The sequence below is a fragment of the Nothoprocta perdicaria genome, unplaced genomic scaffold (assembly GCF_003342845.1).
Source record: "Nothoprocta perdicaria isolate Ctin4 unplaced genomic scaffold, notPer1 scaffold_317, whole genome shotgun sequence".
Classification (NCBI taxonomy): Eukaryota; Metazoa; Chordata; class Aves; order Tinamiformes; family Tinamidae; genus Nothoprocta; species Nothoprocta perdicaria.
The window spans coordinates 559,615-571,881 of NW_020455552.1; the positions used below are offsets into that span (position 1 = coordinate 559,615).

The following is a 12,267-nucleotide window of genomic DNA, read 5'->3' on the forward strand; positions in this document are numbered from 1 at the left end:
CGCAGCGCCGCCGCACGGACACGCGTGGGCAGCGGCGCCGGCGGCGGGGGGAGCGTGCGGGGAGCCGGGGAAGCGGCGGGGCCGGAACGGGCTCCCGCGTCGCGGGGGGGGGCCCCACTCGGGGCCCATCGGGGACCCCACGGTGCGGGACCCACCGGGCAGAGACCACACAGGGGCCTGGGGCTCTTGGAGGGGACATGGGGCCAGGGACGGGGAGCCCCGTGGGGACTCCTGAAGGAGCCACAGCCCCACCTGGGATCTGCCCACGGCCCCGGAGCCCCTCGGCAGCTCAGCCCAGACCCTGCTCCATGCCCAGCTCCACGAGAGGCGCCCGGTGCCAGCTCGGAGCTGCCTTCGGCTCAGCCGGACCACCTGCCCTCGCTCTACATGGTGACCGCAGGGGCCTTGCTGGGACCTGTAGCTCCAGATGCTGCCACAGCCACCACCTGCTGGCCAGGGTGGCCCGAGATCCCCCGGGATGTGGAGCGTGACCACCCTGTGCTCCRGAGCCACAATGGTGCTCTTGGCTCTGGAGCAGGTTTAGAGAACCCAGGACAGGCTGCTGTAATGGAGCCTGGCAGAGAGTCCCTTGGTCATCAACTACATGGTCCAGCCTATGGAATTGGCCATGGAACCGGGGAGAGGAACAAGCCCTTGCGGCCACTAGAGCTTACGGCCTTGAAGATCACATGGCTGGAGGTGACATATGCATAACACACCTCACTGTGCCACTGACTGTCACCCTGGCCATCACCCTGGCTCTGCTTGGCCAGGCTCAGGGATCTGCAGGTGGTTTTGTGGCTTCTGAGTTTGTCCACAGCACCAGGATCCCGCAGACCCCATCTGCAGTCATCACCGTGGACAGGAGATGCATCCAAGGGTGCCCACCAGCCACCCCAGGGAAATTCTGGCCCCTGGGTGCTGAGGATGTTCGGGTATGTGGGGTGGTCACCTCCTCTGTGGGGCTTCATCAAGAGGATGGTGAAATGGAGGTGGGACAGAGACCCCGGACAGGGACGTGGTGTAGGGCCGTGGAGGTGGCACAGAGATCTGCGACGGGGACATGGCATGGAGACATGGAACCAGGACAGAGACATGGAACTGGGGCAGGGATATGGAGGTGGGGACAGAGACAGGAAACAGAGACTTGGACAAGCTGGGACAAGGCCATGTAGGGAAAGGACACGGAGCAGGATTCCCACCGCTGCCATGGAGCACAGGAGGCCTCCAAGCGCCCGAGCAGGGAGTGGGACAGGAGGAGGGGGGACCCTTGGGGACAGTCCTGCACAGCCCCAGCCTGGGCCCCAGGGCGCAGTGTAGCCCAAGGCTCSCCGGCCTTGTTTAGTCTGAGGAGGAGCGTGGTGACCTTCAGCGCCGGGAGGACCGACGCGGGGTAAACAGGCAGCCGGCCGCTCCGCAGGGCCCATCTCCTCCCTCCGCCCGGCTGCACTGGGATCAGGCTCGGTGTCCCTTTGGGAACAGGGGAGCCACCCCACATCGGTCCCCCAGTGATGCTGTGGACCCTGTGATGGCCCCACAGACTTGGCCTCGCTGCCCACTCAGTGTSACCCGGGTGGGTGGCAGGGGCCGTGCCCGTCACACGGGGTCCCGGCGCCACYCCGGGGCTCTGCCCACGGCCGTGCGGCCCCGGGGGCAGGAAGGAGGCGGCAGGAGGAGCCCGGCGCATCCCGGCTCCCTGGCCCCGGCCCAGGCGGCYCTGGCAGCGCTCGGCTCCCTGGCCCGCTGCCCGTTGCCGTCCCCGGCCGCCTGGCCCGGCGCCATGGTGGGAACGGCGCACGGAGCTGGGGGAGCCCACAGGGTCATGTGCCCACCCTGGGCACCCTTGGGTGCTGCTGCACGGGCGACCGCGTCGTCACTCCTTCCTCTGGCGGCCGTGGCACCACGGAGGCGCCTGGGGCTGGACTGGGGTGCGGGGCGGCAGCGCGTGCCGTGCGGTGCCACCGTGGGCGCCGGGCTCCCGCGCGCCGGGCATGTTCCCGGATGCCCGGGCAGCCTCCACTCCCGCTGGCGCGGGAAGAAACGCTCGGCTCTTCCCGCGCTGCCGGCAGCACGTCGTGGCGGGGGCACCACAAAAGAGGCAGAAAAGAGGCTCTTTGAAGCGCCCCGGGAGGCAGGGCGAGGGGGCCGCGCCGAGAGCCCCCGGCGCTGCCACGTGCCGGGCGGGCGGCCAAGGCCTGCGCGGGCGCCAGCGGTGCTGGCAGCGCCGGAACAGGGTCCCCTTTCTGCTGTCGCCGCCGCGCAGGGGCGGCTGGCACCCGTGGGCCCCCTCCCCACAGCGCCAGGATTGTGGGAACGGAGGCGCTGCTGGCCCTGCATCTGCCGGGGGGACAGGGCTCTGTGTCACCCTTGGGTACCCCCCCCGCGGGATGTGTCCCAGCACCGCCATGGGAACAGCCCCACGGGGGGRTGACGGGGACAGGGCGTCACGTTGGGGTGACACAGACCCTGCTCGCCAGCACACCCGCACTCACACCCAGACCACACACCCTGTGCGGGTGTGCGCGCACAGCCAGCCCTGCAGCCCCCCGCACCCGCGCGCCCTCCGCCTGTGCAGACCCCCCGCACACCGCGACCCACGCGACACCCCTCCGGAGACCACCCACCCCCGCGCACACACGCTCGTCGCCTCCAGCCCCTGGCAGAGACCACACACGCTCCCCCGCACACCCGGATGCACGCACACAGCCGGATGCACAGCCGGACAGACCCAAACACGCGGAGCGGCGCAGGCCCCGCCGACGCGCCCGCTGCTACCTGTACACAAACACTCGCCGCTCACAGGCGCACGCACGCCAGCCTCCACCCACGCGGGCTTCTCCGGGMGCTCGGACACACACAGGCGCACGGGGACACACGGATCCACTTGGCGWCAGCCACCCGTGGTCCCTCCAGGCCCCCGGCAGGATCCCTGGTCCACTTCCCCCTGGACCCCCCAGACCTGACCCCCCCCCAGAGCGGACTCCCCCATATCAGAGCTCRCTGTGTCCCCCCTTGGACCTGATCCCGGCCGGCTCGCTCTTGGTGCCCCCCGGACCAGCCCCCTTGGACCAGATCCCACCCCAACCAGCTCCCCCGACTGGACCCCCAGCTTCGGACTGGACCCCCCGCCCCGGTGCCCCGGGGCTGCCCCGTGTCCCGCCCGCCGCCGCCAGCGGGACCCTCGGGCCGGGGGGGCGGAAAGCGGCGGGGGGCGGAGGGTCTCCTCCTCCTCCTCCTCCTCCTCCTGCTTCCTCCTCCTCCTCCCCGTCCGCCGCCTCCCCGAGCAGCAGCCGCGGCCGCCCCGCTCGGCGCCGGTGGCCGCGCAGCACAGCGAGCCGCAGCGGGCCGGCGGTACCGGGCGGCACCGGGCGGTACCGGGCATGGCGGGCCGCGCCGGGGCGGGCTGGCCCCGCCGCCTGCTCGCCCTGGGGCTCTGCTGCCTCCTGCCGCCCCCCGGCTCCGGCACATGGAGACCGGCCGCGCTGCAGCCCTCGGCCCGCAGGTACCGCCGGCACCGGCACCGGGCAGCGGGGGCTGCGGGGGACACGGAGCACTGGGGCACACTGGGCACGGGGGACAGCGGGGCGCTGGGGGCAGAACATTGGGCATGGGGACACGGGCACCCGGTGCAGCCCAGCTCCCGGTACCAGGTGCGGTGGGGCTGCTTGGCACTGGGCCACCGGGGCCACCGGGGCTCTGGGCCACCAGGGCTGGCACAAATATGGGGCTGCTGGGACTTACTGGGACCCGCTAGCCAAGGGTAAGGGAGCTACTGGGGGAGTGGGATGCTTGGGCTAGAGGAGCTGGGGGGGCTAGTGGGGCTACTGTGACCCCCAACCCCTGGGGCTGCCTGGAACTCCTGGGCTCTCCCAGGAGCAGCCGCATCCCCAAGATCCCGCTGTGTCCGGGATGTGGCGCTGGGGGGACCCCGGTGTCCCCAGCACCGCGGGCCTGTGGCACCCTGTCCCCACTGTCCCCACGGTGCCGGAGCGGCAGGAGGGCTGCCGGGGGGGTTGTTTACAGGAAATCTCTGGCTCGGGCCCCAGCTCCAGCACCGGATTGCCGGGACCTCCCGGTTCCGCTCGGGTCGGCGAGGCGACGGGCAGAAGCTGCCTCATTTCCCCTTCCCGCCCGGCCAAACCCAGGAAGATTTGGCACCAACCTGTCCTTGTCCCTGTCCCCTGTCCCCGCCCTGGGCACCCCCAGGCCAATTCCCGGCTCCTGCTGCGCCCGTCGCCCCACTGGTGCCCGCCAGCACCCTCCCCGGTGCACCAGCACGTCCCTGGGATCCCATATGCCGGAGCAGGGGGCACAGAGCCAAGAGGATGCTCYGGGGAAGGACTGTTGGGATTTGGAGTGGGTCCAGGCGCCGAGTGCCAGGTGCAGAGCCCGGGCACGCTCGCTGCACGGGTGCCGCGGTGGGTCGGGTCAGGCCGGGCCACGCGGGCGCCCGCGCGCTCCGGGCCCAGCCTCCACGGCCGCTTCCAAGCCGGGCATTTCCCTGGAGCGGGAGCAGAGCCCGTGCCGAGATGGGGAGATTAGACGGGCCGGGGCCTGTTCGCCCGGACCTCCCAGAGCATCCCAGGCATCATCCCCGCTCCTGCTGCGAGGGGACCCACCTGGTGGGACAGTGCTGGGACTCGGGGTTGGGAACACCGTGCTTGTYCCCAGCGTGGTGCCCTGGGCTGGTGCCAGCCACGCGAGTGGAGGCACCCAGAGAAAGGAGCCTTTGTGTGGGACAGGACGGCACRGGGGCGCGGGGGGACAGTGGGCCCYGCTCCAGCAGGGCCATCGAGCCGCTGCCGACCCCAAGCCGCCCGGGAATGCGGCAGGAATGCGGGGGCCTCCGTGCCAAGGGGCAGGAGATGCCACCAGGGGACATCCCCTGTGGGTCTCATCCTGCCCGCACCCTGGGAGCAGGGACGAGGTCCCCAGGGTGCAGCCAGCCCGTGCAGGAGGCACACGGCGCTCGGTGGGGAGCAGCGGGACTCGGGACCCCCTGCGCTTCGAGGTGCCCGTGCCCGGCACCCCAGGGCCCCCTCCCAGGGCTGCAGGTGCCCCCGTTCCTCTTGCAGCAAGTGGTGCTCCTACGCGGTGACGCGGACGGTGTCGTGCCACGTGCAGAACGGCACCGTCCTGCAGCGCGTCTTCCAGAGCTGCCGCTGGCCCCCGGCGTGCGGCGGCGGCAGGTGAGCGGCGGCGCGGTGACGGCGCGGTGACGTGGTGACGCCACGGGTGACGCATCACGGTGACGCGGTGGGTGACGCATCACGGTGACGCGGTGGGTGACGCGGGCGCCCTGCTCTGCCGGCAGCTACCGCACCGTGGTGCGGCCCGTGTACCGCGTGGCCTACAGGACGCTCACAGCGCTGGAGTGGAAGTGCTGCCCCGGCCACACCGGCACCCACTGCCACCAAGGTAGCGCCCGCGGCCACCTCGTCACCAGCGCTCCGAGAGCGCGGCCCTCCGGTCACCCACACCGCCCCAGGGCAGGGGCATGGGAGAGTGTGGGGTGCCCATGGACGGATGGATGGGATCCTGTGTGTGTGTGTGGATGGATGGATGGATGGATGGATGGATGGATGGATGGATGGATGGATTGGTGATGCTCATGAATGTGCATGCAGAACATGGTAGGGGCACCGGAAAGTTATGTGGACTGGGCATCCATGGATGTATGAGGGCAAAGATGGACAGATGGACCTCCATGTGGATGGGTGAGTGAGTGGATGGGTGAGTGGATGGATGGATGGATGGACGGACGGACAGACGGACGGACGGATGATGCTCGTGGATGTGCCTGCAGGGTGTCGTCAGGACACCAGAGGGTGCTGTTAACCGGCCACCCACGGATCTCTCGGGGAAAGATGGACAGATGGACCCACATGTGGATGGATGGATGGATGGATGGATGGGTGGATGGATGGATGGATGGATGGATGGATGGATATAGAGTGTTCCTGGGTGCATGGGTGCGTGAACGAGTCAGTGAGTGGGTAAAAGGGGGTGGCTGGGCACCGGCTGTGCCTGCGGACAGGGGACCGCGTGGGCGCTCGTGGGCGCTCGTGGGTGCTCCCACATGCGCGTCTGGCCACGTGGATGGACGGGTGGCAGTGCCCGCCCGCGGTGACAAGCAGAGCGGGCAGCGGCCGCGCCGGGGCCCCGCTGGCTCTGCAGGGCGGCCGGGGCCCCGGGATAGGGACACTCCCAGCACACGGCCCCACCGCACGGGGACACTTGTGGGTCTGGGGGTGGCGCGGAGGGGAGGGGGCCCGGGGCGCCCCGGGGTGGCAGCTGCCACATGCCCAGAGGCCCTGGAGCCAGCCGGGTGGCAGCAGCGACGGGGAGGCCCTTCCTCCTCCTCCTCCTCCTCCTCCTCAGTGCGTGCTTTCCCTCTGCCCTCTTCCTCCCGCTGGCCCCGTGCCCCACATCTGGCCCCACTTAGGCCCGCGCTGTCCCCTCTGGCGGTGGCGGCAGTGCCTGGGTGTGGTGGCAGCGTGGGGGGCCGGGATGCCACCCCGGACACCCCTTTCCTGCCACGACAGGCMGCCCATGGGCGCTCTGTGCCCAAGGGGACAGTGACCCTGGGAACAGGCCCCCCACCACCTACCCCAGGCTCTGGGCTGAGTTGGGGGGGTCTCACTGGGTGGGGGGTACAGGGAGATCCGGCTCATGGTCCTGGGGGATTTGGGGGGGACCTGACTTGGGGTCCTGGGTGGGTTTGGGGCTCACGGCCCTGTGTGTTTTGGGGGGCAAATTTGGCTCCTGGCCATGGGGGGTGTTGAGGGGGTCTTGGCCCGGGGTCATGGGTGGGCTTGGGGCTTGAGGCCAGTGGGAGCAAGGACAGGGCAGGAGCAGGGGGGGACCCTGCAGATCCCCCCGCCCTCTGCAGACCCTCGGAGCTCCCTGGTGCTGCAGGACGCGGCCCGGCCCGACCCGGCCGCCCGCCGGACCCCCCTGCGCCCCRCGGCCGCCTCAGGTGGGTGCCTGGGGTGGGGATGGGTACGCGGTGCCGGGACAGCCACGAGGCTCCGGAATGGGCGCGCGGTGCCAGGATGGGCGCTCGCCGGCCCCACCGACCCCCCGCTCGGCTCCGCAGGCTGCTGGAACTGCAGCCGCCTGGGCCAGCTGGACGCCCGGCTCTCCGCGCTGGAGGCCCAGGTGAGCCTGGGGGGTCACCCCACAGGGGCCTTTGTGCCCCCCCCGGTGCCAACCTCTCCTTGCCAGGTCACCCGGCTCTCGGCGCCCGACCCGCCACCCTCCCCGGCACCCAGGGGTCCCCCTGTGGGACGGGGTCCCGGACAGCTCTGGGGGTCCCCGGCCGCCCGCGGGAGCCCTGGTGAGGATGGTAAGATGAGGGTGTCCTGGGGTTGGGGGAGGTCCCGGGGATGGTGGCAGTGGGTGCGGTTGGGGGGTGTCCAGGGGACAGTGGTAATGGGTCTGGTTGGGGGAAGGGGGCTGAGCAGAGGGGACCCCATGGAGGTTCTGCTCCGGCGCAGGGCGAGGCGGCCCCGAGGGCGACGTGCGGGGTCCCGGAGCCCAGGGCCGCACGGGGCCTCCAGGTGAGATGCCCCCCGCCCAAGGGGGGACCCCGGCACCCCCAGGTCTCTCCTTCCTCCCCCTTCCTCTGCCTCATGCCCCCCAACACCCCTGGGGACCCCACAGTGCCCTGTGTCACCCATTCCTGCCCTACATGGCCACACTGAGACCCCTGAACCTTCTTAGCCCCCTGCCCTTCCCCAAATATCCCTGATCCCCCGTGGTCCCCCCGAGYCCCTGGTGATGCCACTCAAGCCCAGAGCTGATCCCTCCTTTAGCCCCTCCTGGCTCCTTCCCAACCCRGATCCATCAGGGCCCCCCCGGGATGGAGATGACCCCCCCCCAGGACAGAGCCACCCCTCTGACCACCAGGGATGGGGAGGGGCCCAGGGAGCCCCCCGACATCTCCTCGCTGCTCACTGGGGTTCCCCCCAGATGCTCAGACACCCTCCCCACGCCGGGGGGGTCACACACGGAGCCTTCACCCTCTTCTTCCTCCCTCCAGGGCCGCCGGGCCCCCCCGGAGCCCCCGGCCGCGACGGAGCCAGGGGCCTCCCTGGAGAAAAGGGGGCGCCGGGGCTCCCCGGCCCCCCTGGGCCCCCCGGGCCCCCCCGGGCTCCCCTGGGACCGGCCATATCCCGCGTGTCCAACCCAAGTAAGCAGGGGTCCCCCCTGCAGCGCTATCCTGGGGACGGGGGGGCCCTGGGGCCAGCAGGACCTGCCCCCCACCTCAGCACCCAAGGGTGCAGGTCCCCCAAGGGCTGCGGGGGGGATCCKCATTGGGGGCTCCGCAACACCGCAGCGCTGGAGGGGGCAGGAGGGAGAGCCCCGCGGCGGAGCGGGAGGCACCTCTGTGGAGTCTCCACTGTCTGATACAGGACTGTGCCCCGGTCCCCTCCGCGTGGCTCTAAGTTGGCGGGGGGGGGGGGGCTCTCCTCCCCYCCTGTTTCCCGAGGCTCCCGGGAAGTTCTTGGCCGCCAATGTCAGACACAGCCAGGAAGGAGCCGGGAGCGACACCCGGCTGGGAGGTGCCAGGACATCTGGCACGTCCAGTCCGTGTCCCCGGCACTGGGGACAAGGCGGGACAAGGGGGGGCCCTGGGGACAAGGCGGGAGGCGCCGCCAGGCTCGGGGCGGCTCCGTCTCGTCGTGGGTGGTGCCGGGGGGTGCGGAGCCCCCCGCCCACCCCGTGGCCGCYCGCTGTCCCGCAGGGGACCCGCTGCTCTCCAACAGCTTCACGGAAGCGGCCGGGGGCATCGTGGGCCCCCCCGGCCCCATGGGGCCCATGGGTGAGTGTCCCCCTTCCCGAGGTGCAGCTGGGGGGGGCTCAGCTCCTGTGACCCCCCTGTTGAGCTGCGACTACCTCCTTGCAGGACCCCCGGGCCCCCCCGGCCCCCCTGGGCTGCCCGGCCCCCCAGGACCCCAAGTAAGTGCCCAGAATGGCAGCTTGGGGCAGGGGGCTCCGCGCCGGGGCACCCCCGGCTGAGCCCGGCGGGTTCATCACACAGGGTAAAGCCGGAGCACCCGGAGCCGCCGGCCCCCCCGGCGAGAAGGGCGACAGGGTGAGTTGTCCCCACTGTCCCCCCCACCACCCAGGGACCCCCGTGCCCATGTCGGGGTGCCAGGGTGGGCGCCACGCATGCACCGAGCGTGGGAGGTCTCAGGGGCAGCCACAGGGGCTGCACCCCCCATCTGACCCCCGTCCCCGCTCGCCAGGGCCCGCAGGGAGAGCCGGGCAGCCGGGACGGGGCGCAGGTAGGGGCTGGGGGCGGCGCGGGGGGCTGTCCCCACGGSCCCCCCTCTGCCCGTCCCTCTGCCTTGTGTGTTGCAGGGCGAGCCGGGCCCCCGCGGCCAGCCGGGCGACAAGGGCACCTGGGTGAGTGGCCGGCGGCTCCTCCTGCCGCGGCCACCACCGCGTGGCCACGGGGCCCTGCGGCGGCCGCCCCCAGCCAGGGCAYGGCGCGGACCTTCCGCACGGGAACGTGCTCCCGGTGCCCGCCACATGGGCTGTGTGCCGCATGAGCATCTCATCCCTGGCACCCCGACACGGGCACGGGGGTCCCTGCTGTGCCTGGTGCCCGCGCGTCACTCCTGGGACCCCGACACGGGCACTGGGTCCCCACATGTCACCCCTGAGGCCCCCAGTGACGGCAGGRTCCCAGCTGTGCCCAGCACCCGCGCTGCATCCCCGGGACCCTGATGATGGCAGGGGGTCCCCGCTGCGCCTGGTCCCTGTCCCCAAATGCAGGGCTGGTTGGAGGTGCCCGTGCCGGGGTGTCGATGTCCCCAGGTGGGGGGGGCTGCAGGGCCATGGGGTGCAGAGCTGGGGGGCGCCCCGAATGTCTGCTCCCCGCTGCGGTGGGTCGGGGGCGCCCAGCTCTGCAATGGGGCGGCAGCTGCGGGACACAGGCCCCCCAGCACCCCCTCACGGGCGCCGTGTCTCGCTCGCAGGGGGAGGGTCTGCACCAGCTCCGCGAGGCGCTCAAGATCTTAGCCGAGAGGGTCTTGATCCTGGAGACCATGATTGGGCTCTACGGTGAGTGGGGGCGCAGGGCCGCCCCGCGGCCACCCCTCGGGCTCCCACGGGTGACACCGTCACCCAGGAGGGGCCAGGCTGCGGCACCGCGTCCCGCCGTGGGGCCAGGGGACACTTTGGGGACACAGGGCCATGGGGTAGCCCAGTGTGAGCGCTGAGGACACCCGGTGGCACCAGGGCAGCTTGGGGACACGTCCCGCCTCGTCCGGCACTGCAGGGGTCAGTGCGTGGTGGGGCGGGAGCGCGGGGGGAGCCCGGCGTCCCTCAGGGGGACGGCTGGTGCCATGGGACACCCCAGGAGCCACCGTGGGGGACAAGGGCAGGGGGGCCCCGGCATCCCCTGGGCAGCACCCGGCGGCCCCGGCAGCACCCGCTGGCACCAGGGCAGCCCCGGCAGCCCGCGAGCACCCGGACCCCGGCGAGCGCCGCCCCGCACGCGCCAGAGCCGGCCACGCGTCGCCCGCGTCACCCCGCATCACCCATGTCACCTGCATCACCTGTGTCACCCGTGTCACCCATGCCACCCACATCACTAGTGTCACCCGCATCGCCCATGGTGCCCATGTTGCCCTTGCCACTCATGTCACCCTTTTCACCCACGTCTCCTGTGTCTCCTGTCACCCATGTCGCCTGCGTCACCCGTGCCACCCGCGCCGCCCACGTTGCCCTGGCTGCCCGTGTGCCCGTGTGCCCGTGCCGGCGGCCCGCGCGCGCTCTGCTCTGCTCTCTCGCCCTCCCCCAGGCCAGTAGCTTCCCGAGCGTGCGGCGGCCGCGGGCCCGGCTGGAGCTCCGGGCTAGGAGGGTCACCCTGCTGGAAGCCGCCATCGGGCCAGGTAACCGCGCCGCCCGCTGCCCCCGGAGCTCGGGCTGCCCGGGACACGGAGCTCCCCTCCGGAGCCCCCTCCAGCCAAGGGACACCACGGAGACCCTGGAGCCAGGAGGCCAAGGGAGAGCTGGGAGCTCCCCGAGGAGTAACGCGGAGCCTTGCAGCTCTGGAGGGAGGCCCTGCAGTCGCTCTGGATACAAGGGAGACCCTGGAGCTCCCCAAAGATTAGGGGAGCCCCTGGAGGACCTCTTGGATCAAGGGAGGCCATGGAGACCTCTTGGATCAAGGGAGGCTGTGGAGCTCCCTGAGGCCCTGAGGAGCCGCGGGAGCCTCTCTCAGACCAAGGGCCCCTCTTGGACTGGGGGAGAGCCCGGCGGCTCCCGCGGGTGCCCATCCGCGCTGCCCTTCCCGCATCCCGGCCCTGCTTCCCGGCGGGAGGGGCTCGTCCTGCCGCGCCAGCCGCGGGTGCCAGCCGGGTGCCAGGCAGGGGGTGCCGCCGGGTCCCGGGGGGACTTGGGGCGCGCGGGAGCCTGGACACGGCCTCACGTCCCCTCTCTTCCCGCAGAGCCGGAGGCCGGATCGGGCAGCGACGCCGGGGGGCCGCGCGGCGCCCGCCCGTGACGGGGACCCCAGCACCCACCGCCCGTGACGGGGCGCCCGCCGCCCGCGTCCCCGCGCCGCTCCGCGCGTGTTTGTGTCCCCTCCCCGCCGCGAGGACATTAAACGCCTGCCCCGAGCCGTGCCCGGCCCCGAGCGCGTCCTTCCTCCGGGAACGGGGACCTGCGGAACGGGAACGCTGGGGACACCAGGAGCGCCCCGGCCGGGAGCCTGGGCGCAGCCTGGAAGGGGCCAGGGCAATGAGGTGTGTCCGGTCTCAGCCCACGCCCAGCCGGGGCCACAGGGAGGCCCCGCCCGACCCAGTTGCGTGACGTCACGCCGGTGGGATGATGTCATGCAGCATGGCGGTATGACATCACGCACAGCCCACGCGGCAGCCAATCCAATGGGAGCTGTCGTGACATCACTCCACAGTCCCGCGCGCGCGGCGCCCCGTGATATCGCGGCAGCCGCCGCGTGACGTCAGTCGGTGACATCACGCGCGGAGGCGGTGCCGCCGCGTGACGTCAGGCGGCAGCAGCGCCCCGCGGCCGGGGCGGCTCTTGCGCGACGCTCCCTAACCGCGGCGGGCCGAACCACTGAGCCGCGCGGGGGGGGCATGCGGGAGAGCGCGACGGAACCACGGTGCCCAGCGGCCCCCGCCGCCCCGGAGGCCGATCCCGCACTTCCATCGTGTCACTACAGATCCGCTCCTGCGGCGGCGGCGGCCCGCACTGCCTCTCGGTGCGGTGCGGTGCTGCGGCGCCTCT

General features: G+C 72.1%; 1 protein-coding gene across 1 annotated transcript; it reads left to right on the plus strand.

Moving 5' to 3' along the window:
* Positions 1-3,380: 3,380 nt before the first annotated feature.
* Positions 3,381-11,521, plus strand: EMID1 (EMI domain containing 1). Its single transcript, XM_026042896.1, has 14 exons — positions 3,381-3,502; positions 5,076-5,189; positions 5,315-5,418; positions 6,893-6,979; positions 7,100-7,161; positions 7,228-7,348; positions 8,045-8,194; positions 8,750-8,827; positions 8,912-8,964; positions 9,047-9,100; positions 9,255-9,293; positions 9,370-9,414; positions 9,990-10,074; positions 11,466-11,521. Exons 1-14 carry the CDS (start codon positions 3,381-3,383, stop codon positions 11,519-11,521), a joined length of 1,170 nt encoding a protein of 389 aa, XP_025898681.1.
* Positions 11,522-12,267: the final 746 nt, after the last annotated feature.